This window comes from Dipodomys ordii, unplaced genomic scaffold (genome assembly GCF_000151885.1).
Source record: "Dipodomys ordii isolate 6190 unplaced genomic scaffold, Dord_2.0 Scaffold37, whole genome shotgun sequence".
NCBI lineage: Eukaryota > Metazoa > Chordata > Mammalia > Rodentia > Heteromyidae > Dipodomys > Dipodomys ordii.
In genome coordinates this window covers 7,835,764-7,857,037 of record NW_012267253.1, presented here as the reverse complement: position 1 = coordinate 7,857,037, position 21,274 = coordinate 7,835,764, and the positions used below count along the sequence as shown (strand labels likewise).

The 21,274-nt window shown below is 39.5% G+C and overlaps 1 protein-coding gene across 1 annotated transcript in view; it reads right to left on the bottom strand.

The window, feature by feature from the left end:
- Msh2 (mutS homolog 2) overlaps positions 1-21,274 on the bottom strand; it is a 54,537-nt gene that overhangs the window by 20,494 nt on the left and 12,769 nt on the right. Inside the window, exons 6-7 of the mRNA XM_013017909.1 lie at positions 13,416-13,525; positions 1,158-1,281 (exon numbers count right to left, since the gene is read on the bottom strand). Coding sequence (XP_012873363.1) covers positions 1,158-1,281; positions 13,416-13,525 — 234 coding nt within the window. The remainder of the gene's footprint in view (positions 1-1,157; positions 1,282-13,415; positions 13,526-21,274) is intronic.

Genomic DNA, 21,274 nt, shown 5'->3' with positions numbered 1-21,274 from the left:
TGGCCTATTCTGGAGATCTGCATGAGGATTCTTTTCTTAACCAGAGACATTTCTTGGGCAGACACCAGTGGCTCAAGCCTGTAATCCTAGCTACTCAGGAGGCTGAGATCTGAGGATCACGGTTCAAAGCCAGCCTGGGCAGGAAAAGTCTGTAAGACTCATCTCCAAGAAACGATTAGAAAACCAGAAGTGGTGCTTGGCTCAAGTGGTAGAGTGCTCACCTTGAGCTGAAAAGCTGACGGATAGCGCCCAAGCCCAGAGTTCAAGCCCCACAACCGAAAAAAAAAAAAAAAAAAAAGAATTGGAGTTAATATAATATAAAGTATATAATTAAATGACCAAATGCAATTTCTACATAGAGGCCAATAACAAAGCTCCAGGAAAACTAGGATACATTTTCCGCTAACTGGAGAAAATTTCCTAAAGCAAAAATGAATGATCAGCTATATTTTATGTCCCTAAGATTTTTGAAATTCTCTAATTATTGCCTATCATAATTCATTCATCAATGCAATCTTAGGCACTGAGAAAAAAATACTACCTACAAATTTATTTGCTAAAACACAGCAACTGAAAGTTGTTTCAGACAACTAAAGTCAGACCTCATTTGACCAGGGTGGAAAAGAACAGCAAGAGATCCATGCAGCAATTAAAAAACAAACAAACAAACAGACTAACTGGGTGCTAGTGGTTCATGTCTGTAATCTTACTCAGGAGTCTGAGATCTGAGGATTGCAGTTCAAAGCTAGCCCCAGCAGGAAAGAAAAGTCCATGAAACTCCTGTCTCCAATTAACCACCAGAAAACTTGAAGTAGAGCTGTGGCTCATAGTAGTAGAGTGCTAGCCTTGAGCAAAACAGTTCACAGATAGCACCCAGGCCTGAGTTTAAGCCCCATAACTGACAAAAACAAACAAACCAAACAAACAAAAAGACTAATCTGAATAGCAGAATGTCTCAAAATGTTCAAAGCAACATAATAATTCCATAGTGAAAGACTGAAACAAATCAGCCATTGTTATTTTGAGGACCACTCACTTTCTATTTGGTAAGTATATGGAGTCATCTTTAGGACAGAGACTTAGTAAGATAATTCTGGTACCACTTGACTACTATGCACACAAAAGAATTATTCAAAACTCCAGTGACCCACTCTTACCCAGATCTCTGGCTGCACGTATTAATGTGGACTGCATCTTCTTTTCTAAGTCATTCATTACGTCTCTTAATTCAGTCAGATTAGGATCAAATGAAGGTTTTACAAGAAATTCATGGTTCTCAACCTATAAGAGCAGAGTAGCTTAATTATATAAACAATGCCTGAAGATAAAAATTATAAAGCAAATATCTTCTACCTATTTCATTTAAAATGCATGTTTTAAAGTGAATGATCCAATATAAAAGTTCTAATTAGAAGGCTGAACTTCTGGGTGTACAAATATTTTATCCATATGGATACAGTTCTAATGATATACATGTACCCTATTTTTCATACACATTAGTAACAATGTTCAATGTTCATAACATTAGGAATACCAAAAAGTTAATTCTAACATGAAAGTGGGAAGGGGAAAATAAAGCTCTAAAAACCTACAGATTTTTTTTTTAAGTCAAACTGGGAGCTCAGCAAAATTTCATGATTTATATAATACTAAGTACTTTGCTTTGCTAAATTCTTTTTTTTTTGGGGGGGGGGTCCAGTCGTGGGGCCTGAACTCTGGGCCTGGATGCTGTCCCTCAGCTCTTCAGCTCAAAGCTAGCGCTCTACTACTTGAACCACAGCGCCACTTCCGGCTTTTTTTCTTTTTGCTTATGTGGTGCTGAGGAATCGAACCCAGGGCCTCAAGCATGCAAGGCAAGCACTCTACCACTGAGCCACCTTCCCAGCCCCTCTAAATTCTTACCATTACAACTCAGAAGAAAGCATAATAAGTCAGGTACAAGTGGCTCATACCTGTAATCCTAGCTACACACGAGGCTTACATCTGAGGATCGTGGTTCAAAGCCAGCCCAGGAAGAAAGTCTGAGACTCTGATCTCCAATTAACCAACAGAAAGCCAGAAGTGGCACTGTGGCTCAAAGAGCACTAGCCTTGAGCAAAAAGACCCCAGGGACAGTACCCATGCCCCAAGTTCAAGCCCATGAGTGACCCCAACCCCCAAAAAACCAACACAAAATACTTAGAAGTTCTGATTATGACTGCTACAAAGATAACCCAATAAAAGAATCAAAGTGAACAGGAAAACTGTAAAAACAGAAAACTAAATTAAATGTTAATAGCTTTTCATGCTTAACGAGTGCTAAATAGGAATGCTTTTTTGAAACAAAAATGATTAAAAGTTAAACAAATAAAAGTATAAAAGAATATTTAAAAAGAATGAAGTCTTTCTGTACTAGGCATTAAAATTATTAAATAGATAATTATACATAAAAGCTTGTTACGAATGAGTCAGTTTTCTAAAACAAGATGACAAAAACATTCAGGAAAGGTTGAGATAAATTGCTCTTAATTATTATCCACTTAAAGCACATCTTCACACACCCAGAATGAACCATAATGAGGAATAAGGAATTAAAATCAAATTGTAGAAAGTAAAAAAAGGAATATTTAAATCAACAAAATACAGATTACTATATAAAATGTTAACATTGAAAATTTTGAATGTTTATTTTTTGAAGAGGAAAATGTGTAGTTGATATTTTATTTTCTGAAATCACTTAGTTCATACACAAGGAATGCCAGTTATTAAGTGGGCAAGCTAGGTATCTACTAACTTTTTATCAGTACTGTAGAGAGTGAGTCATACAATTTTATTTTATTTTTTTACTCTGAAGAAAAAGAAGTCAGGTGCCTATAGCTCATGCCTATAATCCTATCTACTCAGGAGGTTATGATCCAAGAATTTAGCCAGCCTGGGTTCACAAATCCTCAGAGAAACTCATCCCCAATTAATCAGGAAAAAAAAAAGCTGGAACTGGAGAATTGGCTCAAGTGGTAGAAGGCCAGCCTTCAATAGAAAATAAGATAGAGGGCTGGGAAGGTGGCTTGGTGGTAGAGTGCTTGCCTAGCATCCAAGAGGCCCTGGGTTTGATTTCTCAGTACCACATCAACAAAAAAAGCCAGAAGTGGGGCTGGGAAGGTGGCTCAGTGGTAGAGTGCTTGGCTTGCAAGCATGAGGCCCTGGGTTTGATTCCTCAGTACCACATAAACAGAAAAAGCCAGAAGTGGCACTATAGCTCAAGTGGTAGAGCGCTTGCCTTGAGCTAAAGAGGTGAGGGACAGCACCCAGGCCCAGAGTTCAAGCCCCACGATGACAAGAAAGAAGGAAAGAAAGAAAGAAAGAAGGAAAGAAAGAAAAGAAGGAAAGAAGGAAAGAAAGAAAGAAGGAAGGAAAGAAAGAAAAGAAAGAAGGAAAGAAAGAAAGGAAGGAAAGAAAGAAAGGAAGGAAAGAAAGGAAAGAAAGAAAGAAAGAAAGAAAAGAAAGAAAGGCAGGAAGGAAGGAAGATAGAGAGTAGGAAGCGATGGGTTCAAGCCTGAGTACTGGTATGGGGGAAGAAGCCAGGCTAGGGGAGCAGGGAGGAAGCTGCATGTTGTGGAAGAAGCTGGCTCACAAGTAGTAGAGTGCCTGCTAAATAACTAAGTTCCCGAGTTCAAACACCAGTACCATAATAAGCAAACAAAGAAAAAACTACCACAACTACTAGACTAGTGAGGCTACCAAGAAATTAGTATACTCATTCATGTCTGATGAAAAATTAAGTTAGTATAATACCTTAAAATGAAAAAGCTGTCAGATACAGTTATATGTATACACCTATAATCGCCCTACATGACAGGCTAAGGTAGGAAGATTGCTAGTTTCAGTCCAGGATTGGGGAAGAGAGAGCAATAAGCAATGAGACTTAAAGTTACTTGTTTGCAGAATTTCAAAATAATAAAACACTATTCTTGCATAATTATTCACCAATAAAATAGATTATGTAGTCATTTAAACACAAAAAAGATTATTTAAAAACAAGGACTAAGGCTTAAGACAGTTTCAGAGAAAAAAAATGCTACAATGGTGAGTTAAAACTGTGCTATAGGGCTGGGAAGGTGGCTCAGTGGCACAACGCTTGCCTTGCATGCCTGAGGCCCTGGGTTCGATTCCTCAACACCACATAAGCAAAAAGAAAAAAGCCGGAACTGGTGCTGTGGCTCAAGTGGTAGAGCGCTAGCTTTGAGCTGAAGAGCTGAGAGACAGCGCCCAGGCCCAGAGTTCAGGCCCCACAACCAGTCCCAAAAAAAACCCCAAAAACAACAACAACAACAAAAAAAAAAAAACTGTGCTATAGAAGTCCTCTTGCAGTGAACATAAGGAAGGCGAGACTGAGGCAGGGCCAAGTTCCTATGCTCACCCTTACCTTCCAAAAGCCCAATGGTAAGTCAACAAAACCTCAAGAATTCTCACCAATCCTAAATTCAGAGAAAAGAAAACTGAGTGGATTTGTTTGTATTTTCTATCCTCCGATACTCACTACTGTTTTGAAAGAAAAGAGCATCCTTCAGCAAACATCTGGGATAATAAAATATATGCCCAGGGGAAAAACAAAGGAAGGAGTAACAATACTCAATAGGAAATGTGCTCATTTCCTTACTGTAACTGTAACCCCTCTGTACAGTATCTTTATAATAAAAAATACATAGTTAAAAATATAGAGAGAGACTGGGAAGGTGGCTCAGTGGTAGAGTGCTTGCCTTGCATGCATGAGGCCCTAGGTTCGATTCCTCAGCACCACATAAGCAGAAAAAGCCAGAAGTGGTGCTGTAGCTCAAGTGGTTGAGTGCTATCCTTGAGCTGAAGAGCTGAGGGACAGCGCCCAGGCCCTGAGTTCAAGCCCTATGAACAACAAAAAGAAAGAAAGAAAGAAAGAGAATAAACACATATGGAAAAAGCAAATATTGACTATCTCCAGATAATCACCAAAAAGCCAGAAATGAAGCTGTGGCTCAAGTGGTAGAGCACTAGCCTTGAGCAGGTCCCGAGTTTAAGCCCCAGGACTGGCGTGCACACACACATGCGCACGCACGCAAACACACACACACAAATTGCAAGTATTTTTCCAAATGAATGTATCGTAGAATTAGAGCTCCAAGGCTCTACAATATAGGCTCTCCAGACCTGAGCTCCTGGGCTCCAGGCAGCCCTAGCTTGTATGCTAGGTTCTGGACACAGCGGCCAGGGGATTGTAAGCATACCTACTACCAATGCTGAGATGTGCTAAACTCTTTAATTCCTGCAAGGAAGGATTACAGAGGTGAGTGGGACTCCAGATATAGTTCTGAAATGCCTCCATTGGGACTTGGATTTTTTATTTTGGTCAGTCGTGGGGCTTGAACTCTGGGCCTGGGTGCTGTCCCTCACCTCAGCTCTTCAGCTCAAGGCAAGCGCTCTACCGCTTGAGCCACAGTGCCACTTCCAGTTTTCTAGTGGTTTATTGGAGATAAGAGTCTCATGGACTTTCCTGCCTAGGCTGGCTTTGAACCGCGATCCTCAGATATCAGCCTCCTGAGTAGCTAGGATTACAGGCATGAGCCACTGGTGCCCGGCTAGAACCTTTTTTTTTTTTTTTTTTAAGGAAGGTACATTAACTAAGAACAAAGAATACATTTCCTAGCTTCCCTTGAAATTTGGTGTGTCTAACAGAATAATAGAATTATTCTAGTTAGATAATATTCTAATTAGAAGTTATTCCAGATTTATTAGGGTCAAGATTTACCTGAAATAAGAGTAGTGATTTAGTTTTTATGACAGCCTGGGGCATACCAGCACAAGGCTAAGTACTCTCAGGGGTACTCAAGAATATTCTAATATTCTAACTAGAATAATTCTATTCTAATGGAATACATTTCTAGCATGTACAGTTCTCTTCCACACACACACCCTACTGGCTGGAAGGAAGACAAGGTCATCCTACACTCTGAAGATAAAGATAATATACCCTGAGGGTGGTAGAGGAACAAGAGGAGCCTTGTTCTAGCCTCAGCCTGGTGCTGCTATGCCCCAGCCTATCATGATAAAAAATGAAATCTCTACAGAGTAGAGAGTAAATTTTAAATTCTCCTAGGCTAATTACATTGGAGGGTGTGTAGTCTAACAAATGCAAAAAAAAATTTTATCTGGAGGGTATAATTTGCACAGAACCCAGGTAAACAAAAACCCATAATGTAAACACATAAACAAGGAATCAAGCCACAGAGAGAAGAGAGAAATAAAATTTAAAAAACAATAACAAAAAGAAACAAGGAGATATGGTTTGGGTGGTAGTGAGGCAAGAGAGAGTAGTGAAAATGAGGCATGGTGAACAGCAGCCAGGAAGTCAGAAATAAACACTGTATTTAATGAGTAATTCTATTAGAAACACAGAAGCACTATCTGCTTTCACTCTTATACTTCTTCATAAGCTGCAATATGAATACAAGAAAAAAGAAATGAACAAAAGGAACTTTCTCTATCTGACCTTGCTTGCTGGCCTAAAATAATTAGTGTGCTCTGAAAACTGAGAAAGGCCATCAAAATGAGACATGTATCCTGGAAAAGCAAATACTTGGGAAAATGATTCCTCTTGGCACAAAATTCTTATCTCAAGGGTAGGCATTTGTCTTGAAAAACATGGCAGAATGCATCTTTTCTTTGAAGAAATACTCAGATAGCAATGATCGAAGTTTAATGAGCAAATCATTCTTTTTTTTTTTTGGTTGCTCATGAGGCTTGAACTCTGGGCCTAGGCGCTGTCCCTCAGCTCTTCAGCTCAAGGCGAGCTCTGTACCACTTGAGCCACAGTGCCACTTCCAGTTTTTTGGTGGGAAATTGCAAAGAGTCTCACAGACTTTCCTGCCTGGACTGGATTTGAACCTTGATCTGGCTTGAGTAAATCATTCTTAAGACTCTGAACCCAGAGTAGCACCAAAAGTGTTTAAATGTGCCATGCCTGAGAACAAAGAAAAACACTTATCCCAGAATAACTTTAAGTCAAATCCTGCCTTTCATCATATATAGCCAAGATGCCTTTGGCAAGAGCATGTGTTACCCGTTAAGTATCCATACACTGCTGGGCACGCTTGTTTTTCTGCTTGCTTTCTTGCTTACTCAATAAAGCTCTGCAAGTTTTCCTACTATTGTGATTTGTTCTGAAGTTCTTATTGTGCTAAGGACCCGGAACTATAACCCTAGGTGGAGGATCCCTGCTTCTAGAGGGAAAACCTGTAAGTGATGACAGTTCAGTGCCTGTCTAGCAAGCAGAAAGCTGTGTGAGTTCAAGCCCAGTACTGCCAAAAACCAACCAAACGAAAAAAAGGATAGATTCCCATAAAAAATGACTAGAGAATGCGTTTATTAACATGTACTTGCTATGCCAAAGACCCTGAACTCTATCCCCAGCACCAGAAACCAACAAGTAAACAAATAAATTTTATATATGGAATATCAAAGAAGTATAAACAGTTAAACTAGGAAGTTAAAAGTGATGTAACTTTTATCATGTAATTGCTGGGGTAAAAAAACTTGGTTTAGTAGGTTGAACACATAATTAGAACTGCAGATACCCAGTGAGTTAGAACATCTGAGCTAATCACAAAGAGAGCAGCACCAAGACACATGCCAGGAGAAGTGTCACTTATGTCCAACCCATGGTTTCAGAAATGAAGAAGGAACACAACATTCAAACAGATACGATTAAGAATGCCCCAAAACTGATCCAAGAACATAAATTCAGTTATTAAGAAAGCACAACAATTATACAACCACTTTGGAAAGCAGTCTGGAGGGTCCTTAGAAAGCTAAAGATTGACCTCCCTTACGACCCAGTCATACCACTTCTAGGATCTACCCTGAACAACAGGAACCAATATACAAGGACACGTGCACCTCCATGTTTATTGCAGCACTGTTCACAATAGCTAGGATATGGAAACAACCCAGATGCCCCACCACAGATGAATGGATCAAAAATTATGGTATCTATACACAATGGAATATTATGCAGCCATTAGAAATGACAAAATAATGGCATTTGCAGGGAAATGGATGGAGCTAGAAGGAATCATGTTGAACGAGGTAAGCCAAGAGCAAAGAGACAAACGGTACATGGTCTCCTGTTAAGTGGATGCTAAATCCAAAATGTTAGGTGATACGACAAAACTAACAGGACTTAAGAAACAAAGAACTTCCACTCATCTGGTCGAACCACTACTAAATATGCCCATGCTGCTGATCACATGTATGGTGTATATGTGTATACCGTTATATGTTATAGACTGTGATAGACAATTTGCTCCAGGAAAGTTAGAATGAACTTGTGACTTTAAATGAGCATCATTATCCCACAATACTGTGAAATTTGGGAAATTATGTAATCACTTAATCACAATTAAAAAAAAAAAGAACCTCGGGGAAGGTAGGGAGGGAAAGATGGTAGGGGGAAAACAATGGAGGGGGTAACAATGCTCAATAGGAAGTGTACTCATTACCTTACTCATGTAACTGTAACCCTCTGTATAGTATCTTTACAATAAAAAATTTTTAAAAAAAAGCAGCACAACAAACCCAAATATAAACATTTTTAAAAAATCACTATTTGGAACCAAGACTTCTAAATATCCAAATAATGCTAGTCAAAGCAGGACTCAATATAATCTTATGGGAGGGCTGGGAAGGTGGCTCAGTGGTAGAATGCTTGCCTTGCATGTATGAGGCCATGGGTTCGATTCCTCAGTACCACATAAGCAGAAAAGGCTGGAAGTGGTGCTGTGGCTGTGGCCCAGAGTTCAGGCCCCATGACTGACAAAAAAAATTATGGGGACTAAGAAATAGCTGTCAACCTAAGATTGTACATGCAGACAAAAAGCATTCAACAACAGGGAGAAATAATATGACACAATTTTCAAACAAACACATGAAACCTGACTAACTGACATCCTACCAAGGAGGAGCTGTCTGACAAAGGCACATTCCTACAAAAAGGATAGAACTAAATATTCTAGTAAAAGTCAGGAACTTGTATCTCACACCTGTAATCCTAGCTACTTAAGAGGCTGAGATCTCTGAAGATTGTAGTTCAAAGCCAGCCTGGACAGGGAAGTCTGTGAGACTTTTATCTCCAATTAACTACTAAAAAACCCAGAAGTGGAGCTGTAGCTCAAATGATAGAGCACAATCCTTAAGCAAAAAGGCTCAGGGAGCTGGGTGCCAGTGGCTCAAGCCTGTAATCCTAGCTACTCAGGAGGCTAAGATCTGAGGATCAAGGTTCAAAGCCAGCCCAGGCAGGAAAGTCTATGAGACTCTTATCTCCAATTACCGACTAGAAAACCTGAAGTAGTGCTGTGGCTCAGAGACAATGCCCAGGCCCAAAGTTCCAGCCCCACAACCAACAACAACAACAAAAAAAAGGCTCAGGGACAGCACCCATACCCTGAGTTCAAGCCCCAGTATAGGGATCAAAAACTTTTTAAAGGAAGTGGCGCTGTAGCTCAAGTGGTAGAGTGCTTGCCTTGAGCTGAAAAGCTCAAGGACAGTGCTCAGGCCCAGAGTGCAAGCCCCATGACCAACAACAACAAAAACAACCCAAAAAACACTTTTTTAAAAAGAAAATAACATTACCTGTGATATTCAAATATAAGATGTCATAAATGCAATATAGATTTTTTTAATTTACTCAATTTCACTGACCCACCCAATCTGAAGGAAATTATTTACTTTTTTTGGGTAAAAATCACGAATCTTCTTTCAACCTTTTCTTGAAGTGGTTTTGATCATTTATTGAAAAAATATAAAAATTTTAAGCCATAAACTGATGGCTCATGCCTGTAATCCTAGCTACTCAGGAGGCTGAGATCTGAGGACTGTGAGAATCTTTATTTTTTGGGGGGGATCCGATCGTGGGGCCAGAACTCTGGGCCTGGGCGCTGTCCCTCAGCTCTTCAGTTCAAGGCCAGCACTCTACCACTTGAGCCACAGCGCCACTTCCGGCTTTTTTCTTTTTACTTATGTGGTGCTGAGGAATCGAATCCAGGGCCTCATGCATGCAAGGCAAGCGCTCTACCACTGAGCCACCTTCCCAGCCCCCTGTGAAACTAACTCTTAACCTCCAATTAGTTACCAAAAAAGCTAGAAGTAGCGCTGAGGCACAAGAGCATTAGCCTTGAACACAAAAACTCAGGGACTGCTTCTAAACCCTGAGTTCTAGCCCCAAGACTGGCACCCAAGAAAATAAAATAAAAATTTTAATAGATTTATGGAAAGCAGAAAAATACCTTAAGCATTATAAACAAAAATAAGTCTAAAGGGATAGGGAAAGGAGCCAAACCATAAGTAAATGACTGAACTCTCATCCTACAAACTCTTAATTACAGAGCTGGAAAATGTTGAGACTTTCAGAAATAACACATGAAACGACTGATATTCCTTGGAGATTACTTCAAAGTGGTTTTGAAGCAAATAATTTCAATATCTAAATTCATTACAATTACTTTGACAATGATGGGTTGAATTCATCTTATAACCTGAGGTAAGTTTAAAGGCTTTTGACTGAGAATAAAGAACATATTGAATACTAATTGCCTAGATAATCTAGAAGTTTTTTGCTTTTGTTTTTTGAGGGGGAACAGCAGTACTATGGTTTTAATTCACATACTTAGCAGCTCTACCACTTTAGCCTTACCTCCATCCTTTTTTTGCTTTAGTTATTTTTTCGGGTTCTGAGTTTTTGCCTAGGACAAGCAAAAAAAACTAAAGTTCTCCTACCTAGGATGCAGGCTTCACAGAGAGCAATGTCATCAGATCCTATTTGTTGAGATGGGAAAGCTGCCACCTTTTTTTGGTGGGAGGAATTACATGGAGCTCAGGATTGATTAAATAACTGTGATCCTCCCAATTTCTAGCTCCCAAAAGAGTGGTTCTCTACAGAAAAGCTGTTCCCACCTCTCTTCCCCATAGTACTCATACAGGTTATCTCCTAGAGGGAACCTGACTCTAAAGCTTGGTTACCTTGGACCAAATCCCTGGCCACATCACTACTCTGGTCCCATCATGGCAAATGGCAAATGACTTTTACTTGGAATGTGGCCTCAATTACTAATGGGCCAAAAGAAAACTGATCTTGGTGGAAATTAAAATTATTTTTTAAAATGGAAGAAACCAAGAATTAGGTCCTTTGCATACATCACTGAGCAACTCTGATCAAGAAAACTAAAATAAAGCCTGTCATATCTCTGGATTATTAATTATATTACTAAGTTTTGGGTTCTGAAAAATAAAGAGTTCTAACTGATTAAAGTTTAACATGAAAGTCTTATTTCCTCAGAGGGGAAAAAAAGGGAAAGATATCCACAGTTTACATATTACTGGCCCAGTATCAACATTTAAGGGGTCCAGAATATACCACAATGGCATAAAAATTATTTTGAGCTATACACTCTGAAAAGACTTTCTTTTCCTGAATTACCATATCTAGCTCTTGAAAAAACTAAGTTGTCATAAATCTTCTCTAAAGATAAAAAAATAAGGATATCACTTAAAAGAGGGGCAGGTATAACAAATTATTCAAGATTTGACCACCCTTCTGTTCTTAGTTTTTGTCATAGTACTGGGTAATACATAGAGCTGTGGCTCAAGTAGTAGAGCCTAGGTCCTGAGTTTAATCCCTGGGTCCAGCATGAAAAAAAAAAAAAGATAGGGGGCTGAGAGGAGGAGGGAACACGGGGACAGTTATAGTTCAGTGATATGGCAGCAGGAATATGCGAAGCACTGGACTTATCTCACACTGAAAAAAATTAAAATAGCTAGGAAGTGACTTCAATAGAAGATCTATACTTGACATAGGATGTATATATGCATTTTTAATTCTTTTGGACCTGGGGATCTAGGGTGTGCAAATCACACACTGTAAAGAGGCTACAAATTTTAATATTCACTCAACAGTCTTCATTTTTGGCCCAATATTCTCCAGTGACATGTCACAGACTTGTACAAGATTTCAGAAAAGCTAAGAATCGATGGAAAGAAATAATTTATTCTGCTGGTCACCAGTGGCTCACATTTTATAATCATAGTTACTTAAGAGGTTAAGATCTGAGGATTGTAGATCAAAGCCAGCCTGGGCAGGAAAGTCTGTGAGACTTACCTCCAATTAACCACCAGAAAACTAGAAGTGGTACCATGGCTCAAAGTCATAGAGCACTAACCTTGAGTGCAAAAAATCAGGGACAGCACCCTGGCCCTGAGGTTCAAACCCTATACCAACAACAACAAAAATTACATCCTCACTTTGAGGTCAATTACATTCTTTATTTACAAAAAGCAATAAATTTTCAAAGTGAAGTGCCTAGATGGCCAGGCAATAAACAAATTTGGCTATGTGTTATCAGTGCAAATCTGATGATGATACTGGAGTTTGAGCTAAACTTTGAAACCTACAAGATCAAACCCTGAGTTCAAGCTCCAGGACTAGAAAAAAAAGTGGGAAGTAGAAGTATGTTTCAATGGTAGAGTCCCAATCTTGTGTGAAAAGACTAAGCAAGAGCAAGAGGACGTGAATTCAAGCACCAGTCCTTGTGCAAAAAACAAAACAAACAAAAACCCCATACTTACCTGTAACTTTCCTTTTTCAATGATTAATTTTCCTTATTAATACTGAAGAATAAAATGCAATTGTTTATCATTTATTGGTAAGTTTTAAAGATTGGTGATACAGACTTATAATCTCAGCACTCCAGAAGCTGAAGCAGTAGGATTCAAGAGTTAAGGCCAGGGCTGGAAATGTGGCTCAGTGGTAGAGTGCCTGCCTAGCATGCCTAAAGCCCCTCTTCAATTCCTCAGTAGCACATAAACAGAAAAAAGCCTGAAGTGGCACTGTGGCTCAAGTGGTAGAGCACTAGCCTTGAGTCAAAGAAGCCCAGAGACAGTGCGCAGGCCTTGAGTTCAAGACTCATAACAGGCAAAAAAAAAAAAAAAAATTTTTTTTAAGAGTTAAGGCCAGCCTGGGCTACACTAGCAGAGCTGAGTCTCAAAAAACAAACAGAAGTTTCCTTTAACAAAGCCATTTACACTCAATCATTTCTTCTGTTCATCTTATTTTCACTCACTGAAACAAATTATTATTTTTTTAAACCCTAGGGCTGAGGTTATATATAACCCAGTGGCAGTAAACTTGCCTGCCATGTTCAAAGGCCCTTGTTTGATCACCAACACCATTCATCTAACCTATTTCTTCATTTTCTGTCACTTAATTTTACATCCACTGTCTAGAATGATACTACACAAAAGTACCAAATCTGATACTAAAAAAGAGAAATTTGAATTTTTTCTAATGTGACTTTATGCTTGTTGTCCTTTTAGTTTTCAAAAATATTCTGCTGCCTAAATTTAATGCGTTTTCATACCTGGTCCATATCTAAAGTTGTCTCTATCATTTCCTGAAATTTGGAGAAATCAGAACGAAGCTCAATAAATGGAGTCACAAAAACTGCCAACAACAACACCTGGTGTCTTCCTAAAACAAATAAAGAAAAATAAATTAAGTCTCACTCATGAAAGTACAAGATGACAGATCATGAAAATCTGAGATAATGAACAACATTTAAACAAAAAGGAAAACACTGTGTGGCAGGTCTCCAAAGTTACAATTTAATTCTAAATCAGTAATAAATTTAATTTATAGACAGAGGGCTGTGATAGCACTCAAAGCTTCCCACTAATAAAACACTGCCTCCCCTACATGTCTGTCATCTCCTTCATAAAGAGTACTAAAGATGCAGACACATGACATTAATTACAAATAATTTAATTTCTTGTAGATCTAATAACCCCAAGTAAAATCCACTAAAACAAGACTTATAACATTTCTAGCTCCCATCAATAACACAGTGTTCCAATGAATAGATTAAATCAAGTCAAGTATTTAAACACTGGAACTTTGCTTAATTCTATTTAAGAGTACCTGCTGGGGGCTGGAAAGGTAGCTTAGTGGTAGAATGCTTGCCTTGCATACATGAGGCCCTGGGTTAGATTCCTCAGCACCACATAAGCAGAAAAAGCCGGAAGTGGTGCTATGGCTCAAGTGGTAGAGCACTCACTTTGAACTGAAGAGCTGAGGGACAGTGCCTAGGCCCAGAGTTCAGGCCCCACAACCAACCAAAAGGGGAAAAAAAAAAAAAAAAAGGAGTACCTGCTAGGGAGTTATATGAGGAACCATGTGGGAATCAACAAAGTAATGCAAAAGTAGAGAGACCAGGGCTGGGAAGTTGGCTCAGTGGTAGAGCGCTTGCCTTGCATGCCTGAGGCCCTGGGTTCAATTCCTCAGCACCACATAAGCAAAAAGAAAAAAAGCCGGAAGTGGCGCTGTGGCTCCACTGGTAGAGTGCTAGCCTTGAGCTGAAGAGCTGAGGGACAGCGCCCAGGCCCAGGGTTCAGGCCCCACGACTGGACAAAAAAAAAAAAAAAAAGTAGAGAGACCTGCCAGTCTCAGATTGACTTTGTGATCTGGAACATGTTGCCCTGAGCCCCCTATTCTTTGTCTGTACAACCAAAAAATAACTAACAAAAGATGAGTATGTGAGAAAACTACATACAACACTTAACACAGTGCTTCTACACTTAGCAGAAGATCAACGTTAGTTGTTTTTCCATGCATTACTGCTAGAATAACATACTTTTTCTTATCTCCTACAATTATTAATATTCTATAAGTAATCTCTAGCATACTACATTTTTACTTCCAAGTAAAAGTTCCCAAACTTCCAGACATTTTAGTTCTTGACTGATAAATCTAACATGAAATCAGCAAAAAAAAATTGTTTTACTTTGTTGTTGGTTGTGGGGCTTGAACTTCAGGGCCTGGGCATTGTCCCTGAGCTTTTTCACTCAAGTGATCTACCACTTTTGAGCACAGTGCCATTTGCGGTTTTTTGGTGGTTAACTGGAGATAGAGTCTCACACACTCTCTTGCTCAGGCTAGCTTTGAACTGTAATCCTCAGACCTCAGCCTCCTGAGTAGCTAGGATTACAGGCGTGAGCCACTGGCATAAAGCCAAAAAAATTTTTTTTAACTCATCTTTTATTATTAATCACAACAACATTTACACATTTTGAGAAAATAGTACATATGTGTGAAACATTTAGATAGAATATAAACAACACTTTGTCTACATAATGTTTGTTGTGCTACAATGACTAGTTCCTTATTCCCAATTAGCTTATGTGCTATTGATAAATAAGTTGGATGGCAGTAAATCATAGCTGTGTTGTTTCATAAATGTTTTTTCCCTCAGCTCACTGTTTTCATATGATCTAAGGGTAAGCTCTTGCACAAAGAATAAGCCTTAACAATGAAGACCTCAGATTAGCTTAATGACCACTGTATTCTTCAAAATTTTAAGATATATAATGAGCCAGGTGCCAGTGGCTCACGCCTGTAATCCTAGCTACTCAGGAGGCTGAGATCTGAGGATCACAGTTCAAAGAAAGTTTAGGCAGGAAAGTCCAAGAGACTCTTATCTACAATTAACCACCAGATAATTGGTATAGTGCAGTGGCTTAAAGTGGTAGAGTACTAGCCTAGAACAAAAATGTTCAAGGATAATGCCCAGACCCTGAATTTTAAGAATTTTGTGGGTTGTGGGATTTTCTCACAAAAAATAAAGAGATGAGTACAAAAACATTTGTCAATGTTAAAGGAAAAAAGAAAGGAGTAAGCAAAGCACAGTGGCTTATGCCTGTCATTCCAGTTATAGAGGGAAATATAAATAAGAGGATTGTGGTCCAGGTTGTACAGGGCAAAAAGCCAGAACCTATCTCAAAAATAATGAGAGCTAAAAGGACTAGAGGAATGGCTCAAGTAGTAGAGTGTATACCTAAGTAAACCTAAAACACTAAGTTCAAACCTCAGTACCAAAAAAAAAAAAGTACAGACTTGCAATTTTAATGAATTTCACTTCTAGAAGTAAACACCCTCAAGGACCTACACCTTAAAGAAGGAGGAAGACGGAAGGGTCTCAGACTCCAAGGATGGGAAGAGTTGACTGAAAACCCACTATGAAATGTTTAAGGGGAGGATGGGGGAGAAGAAAAAGAACAATTGAGGGGATTAATTGGTTGATATGCAAATATCACAATTAAACTCCTTTACACAATTAGCATGTAGTAATAAAAGAGAAAGAGGAGAGAAGCCAGCCATTGATAGCTCAAGCCTGTAACCCTAGCATAGCAGTTCCAACCCAGCCAAGACAGACAAATCCAAGTGACTATTAACATCCAATTAACCAGCAAAAAGCCCTAAGTAGAGGTGTTGCTCAAGTGATACGAGTACTACCCCTGAGCAAAAAAGCAAAGGAAGAAAACAAGGCCTTGAATTCAAGCCCCAATGCTATATCTAAATCTTAAGAGTGGTATGTATATCATCTATAGTTCTGCAACTTATTTTCTACAACTTACCTATGTTTATGCTACTTATTCATAAATTTAGAGAAATACTGACACTATCAAGATGTGTCATATTTTCTTTTCTATTTTTCTAATTTTTAATTTTTTTGTTGCAGGGCCTGACACTTTGCTCATTGGCTGGTGCTCTATTAACTGAGCCATATCTCCAATCCTAATGCATCATTTTTTTTTTTTTTTTTTTTTTTTTTTGGGGGGGGGGTCCGGTCGTGGGGCCTGAACTCTGGGCCTGGGCACTGTCCCTCAGCTCTTCAGCTCAAGGCTAGCGCTCTACCACTGGAGCCACAGCGCCACTTCCGGCTTTTTTCTTTTTGCTTATGTGGTGCTGAGGAATCGAACCCAGGGCCTCAGGCTTGCAAGGCAAGCGCTCTACCACTGAGCCACCTTCCCAGCCATTGTCATGTTTTCTTATATACCACTTTGGGATTTTCTTTTTCACAACACTATAAAAATTTTATTTAGGGTATAGATGTAGTGGAGTTCATCACTTGCTTAGTATACACAAGGACCTGGGTTTGAAAACTTCAAAACAAAAAAAACAAACAAAATCGTATTTTTTGTGTATTTAATGTTGTTTCCCTTACTCTAAAGGTAGGAGTCTAAAGCTAGCAGTGTCTGTAGCATGGTTAGCACTCCAAATATTTGTTGAACTTCTTCTAATTACTATTTCTCTTTCTTATTCTCTCCTTCCCCCCCCCCGCCCCCCGCCCTCCCGCCAAGGGTTACACCCAGGGCCTCTGAACATTACCATCTTTCTCTATCTTCCACAACAATCACTGAATACCAATTGTTTGGTATGATATTAGCAATATATGATATCATTTTTTCTGAACTTATCAGTAGAGACTAAAATAAAAATAAGAAACACTGCAAGTTTTCAATATTGCTAAAAAACAAGACAAGACAAAGCATCTTGAACTCTTAGTACAACATTCACTATTAACTAAGTAGTTTCCCATCGTATCCCCTCCTACATTAGGTGGTAATTTCTGTCTCTCAAAAGAAGCTACTGAAAATCTAATTAACCAATCACTAAATGGGCAAGGGAGCTTAAGGAAGCCTTCTCAGAGCAAGAGAAAATAGCAAAGAATCACATGAGGAAATGTTCATCATCTCTGGACACAATGGAAATGCAAATCAAAACCGTGAGATAACATCTTACCCCAGTTAGATTGGCCCATATTCTAAATTCTGAGAAGAACAAATGCTGGCAGGGATGTAAAGAAAAAGGAACCCTACTGCAATGCTGGGGGAAATGTAAACTAGTACAACTACTCTGGAAAGTTGTCTAGAGGTTCCTCAATAAACTAAACACAGACCTTCTTTACAACTCAGCCATACCACTCGTAGGCATCTATCCTGAGCATTATAAACAAGGGTGTAACAAGGACACCTGCACATCTGTGGTCAATGCCACACTATTCACAATAGCCAAGATATGGAAACAACCCAGATGCCCCACAATAGATGAATGGATCCAAAAAGTGTGGTACCTATATTTAATAGAATTTTATACAGATGTTAGAAAGGATAAAATACTGTCATTCATAGGAAAATGGATGGAACTAGAATAAATCATGTTAAGTGAGATAAGCCAAGATCAGAGACAAATGGCACATGTTCTCCCTGATACACAGAAGTTAGATTTAAAATGCAATGGGACATGACAAATTATACAGGATTCTAGACACTCCCATACAGTGAGACCAAAAGGGTCACTAAGTTGTAATACTCAAGCACTTCTTTATATGCATATAAATATACATACTGAGATGAATGCCAAAGATAAGGAAACAAAAGACCTTTACTTAATTTGTTTTTATGTTTTCTGATGTCTGCATTCTTCACCTCATATTCGGTGTATACACATGGACATCTGAGGTAAGGTGGGGAGGACACAGAATCGGGAAAATAGGTGGAAAAATGCAGCAGAGCCCACTGGCTGCACTGGACATTGGTGAAAGTAAACTATGCACCTCATAGGTGGAGATGGGAGGGAGGAAATGGGAGAGAATGATACTATGCAAAAGAAGGGAAATGTACTTATTATCTGACGTATGTGAAGGCAACCCCACTGTATATCACCTCTAAAACAACAATAAAGTGGTTTACAAAAAAAGGGGGGGAAAGCTGGGTGCTGGTAGCTCACGCCTATAATCCTAACTACTCAGGAGGCTGAGATCTGAGGATCTCGGTTCAAAGCCAGCCCAGGCAAGAGAGACCGTGAGACTCCTATCTCCAATAAACCACCAGAAAACCGGAAGTGACGCTGTAGCTCAAGTGATAGAGCGCTCGCCTTAAGCTGAAGAGTTGAGGGACAGTGCCCAGGCCCAGAGTTCAAGCCCCATGACCGACCAAAAAAAAAAAGGGGGGGGGGAGATACTGAAAGCATGGGTTACTGGTGGCTTACACCTATAATCCTAACTACTCAGGACACTGAGCACCACCTTTCAAAGCTTAGGCAGGAAAGTCTGTGGTTTTATACAACTTACTACAGGATATTTCAACTCTCATATATATCATATATATATGTATTATATATATATATATGATATATACACACATATATATACATATATATATATCATTATGTATTATATATATGTGTATATATATATACACACACACATATGTATATATATATATATATAATGTGTCTACATATGCCTTGGATGCAGACCAAGTCACAATAAAATGCATTTCTTAGTGTGGATCAGGGTTAGAAAAATCTAACAAACACTGGCAATAAGTACTAGGAGAGAAAGGAGGCTGAGACAATTAGATTTTAATCCCAAAGAATTAGAAACCCTTTGAATGGTTGGAACAGATTAGTGACAAATTTACATTTATATTTAAGAAACAGTTGCTTATGCTACTGAAGCATAGATGATGGGCTCATTTACTGACCTGTAGGACATTAAACAAAAAGTTTTGCAAGATTACGGGTTGGACATTAAAATGTAGTATTGCATAGGAAGTAGCTGGCCTTAATGATCAGATAGACAGACTAGCAGCAATTCATGTTGACCATATCATTTTGTTTCTATTGTTTGTAACCTCTGGACCCTTTAGACATGCATACATATAATCCCTTCCGGTGTTCACCATTGGAAGTCTTCAACTATGTTAAGAGGCCTCGACTTTCCAACTCAAGAAGCCATTCCCAGTGGGCCACAGGTGGTTCATGCTTGTACCAGTAGCTATTCAAGAGACTGAATCTGAGGACTGAAGTTCACAGCCAGCCCAGGCAGAAAGTCTTCTAGATTCTATCCCCAAAATAACCAACAAAAAAGATGGTTGGGGGGCTGGGAAGGTGGCTCAGTGGTAGAGCACTTGCCTTGCATGCATGAGGACCTGGGTTCTATTCCTCAGCACCACATAAGAAAAAAAAAAGCCGGAAGTGGCTCTGTGGCTCAAGTGGTAGAGTGCTAACTTGGAGCTGAAGAGCTGAGGGACAGCACCCAGGCCCAGAGTTCAGGCCCCAGGACCGGATCCAAAAAAAAGAGGGTTGGCAATGTACTTCAAATGGTAAAGCACTATGAACTGTGAGTGAAAAAGCTGAGGGAGAGAGCATGAGACTCCGAGTTCAAGCCCTGGCACCCACATTAAAAAAGAAGCTTGTCCTAGAACTCTTTCTAGTAAAGAGCTTCAAAATAAACTGGCTATAACTGCACTTAAATTATTGGCAAATGTCTTCTCTCTTAAAACATTTACATTTACTTCTTTTCTTTTCTCTTTTGTCAGTCACGGGACTTGAACTTAAGCGTTGGGCGCTGTCGCTGAGCTTTTGTGCCAATGCTAATATTCCACCACTTTGAGCCATAGCTCCACTTCTGGTTTTGGGGTGGTTAAATGGAGATAAGAGTCTCATGAGTGTCGCATGCCGGTGGCTCACGCCTGTTATCCTAGCTACTCAGGAAGCTGAGATCTGAGGATCACGGTTCAAAGCCAGCCCAGGCAGGAAAGTCCGTGAGACTCTTATCTCCAATAAACCACTAGAAAACCGGAAGTAGCGCTGTGGCTCAAGCAGTAGAGCACTCGCCTTGAGCTGAAGAGCACAGGGACAGCGCCCAAGCCCAGAGTTCAAGCCCCAAGACGACAAAAAAAAAAAAAAAAGTCTCATGAAATTTTCTGTCTGGGCTGGCTTTGATTTGTGATCCTCCTGAGTAGCTAGGATTACAAGTGTGAGCTACCAGTGCCAGACTTAGTTATTTCTTTTCTTTCTTTTTTGGTATAAAACCGGGACTCAAACTTAGTACTTGATGCTTTTGGTCCTTTGCTAATACTCTACTACCTGAGCCACATCTGGAATCAATATTTTAATTAGAATAACTGGTAATTATCGTAGTTAATCAGGAGGTTGAGATTTGAGGGATCATCATCTGAAGTCAGCTCAAGCAGAAAAGTCCATGAGACTCTTATCTCCAATTAGTGACCAAAAACCCAGGAGTAGAGGCATGGCTCAAACGATAGAGCACCAGCCTTGAACAAAAAAGCTAAGGGACAGTATACCTAGGCTCTGAGTTTAAGACTCCATACTGGCACAAAAACAAACTGGAAATGATTAGCAAAGTAATTAAGGAAAAAACTCTTAAGATTTTCTAATCAAGTTCAGTAAGCAATACAAGAATTAACTATGGGGCTGGGAAGGTGGCTCAGTGGTAGAGCACTTGCCTTGCATGCTCGAGGCCCTGGGTTCAATTCCTCAGCACCACATAAGATAAAAGCCAGAAGTGGCGCTGTGGCTCAAGTGGTAGAGTGCTAACCTTGAGCTGAAGAGCTGAGGGACAGCGCCCAGGCCCAG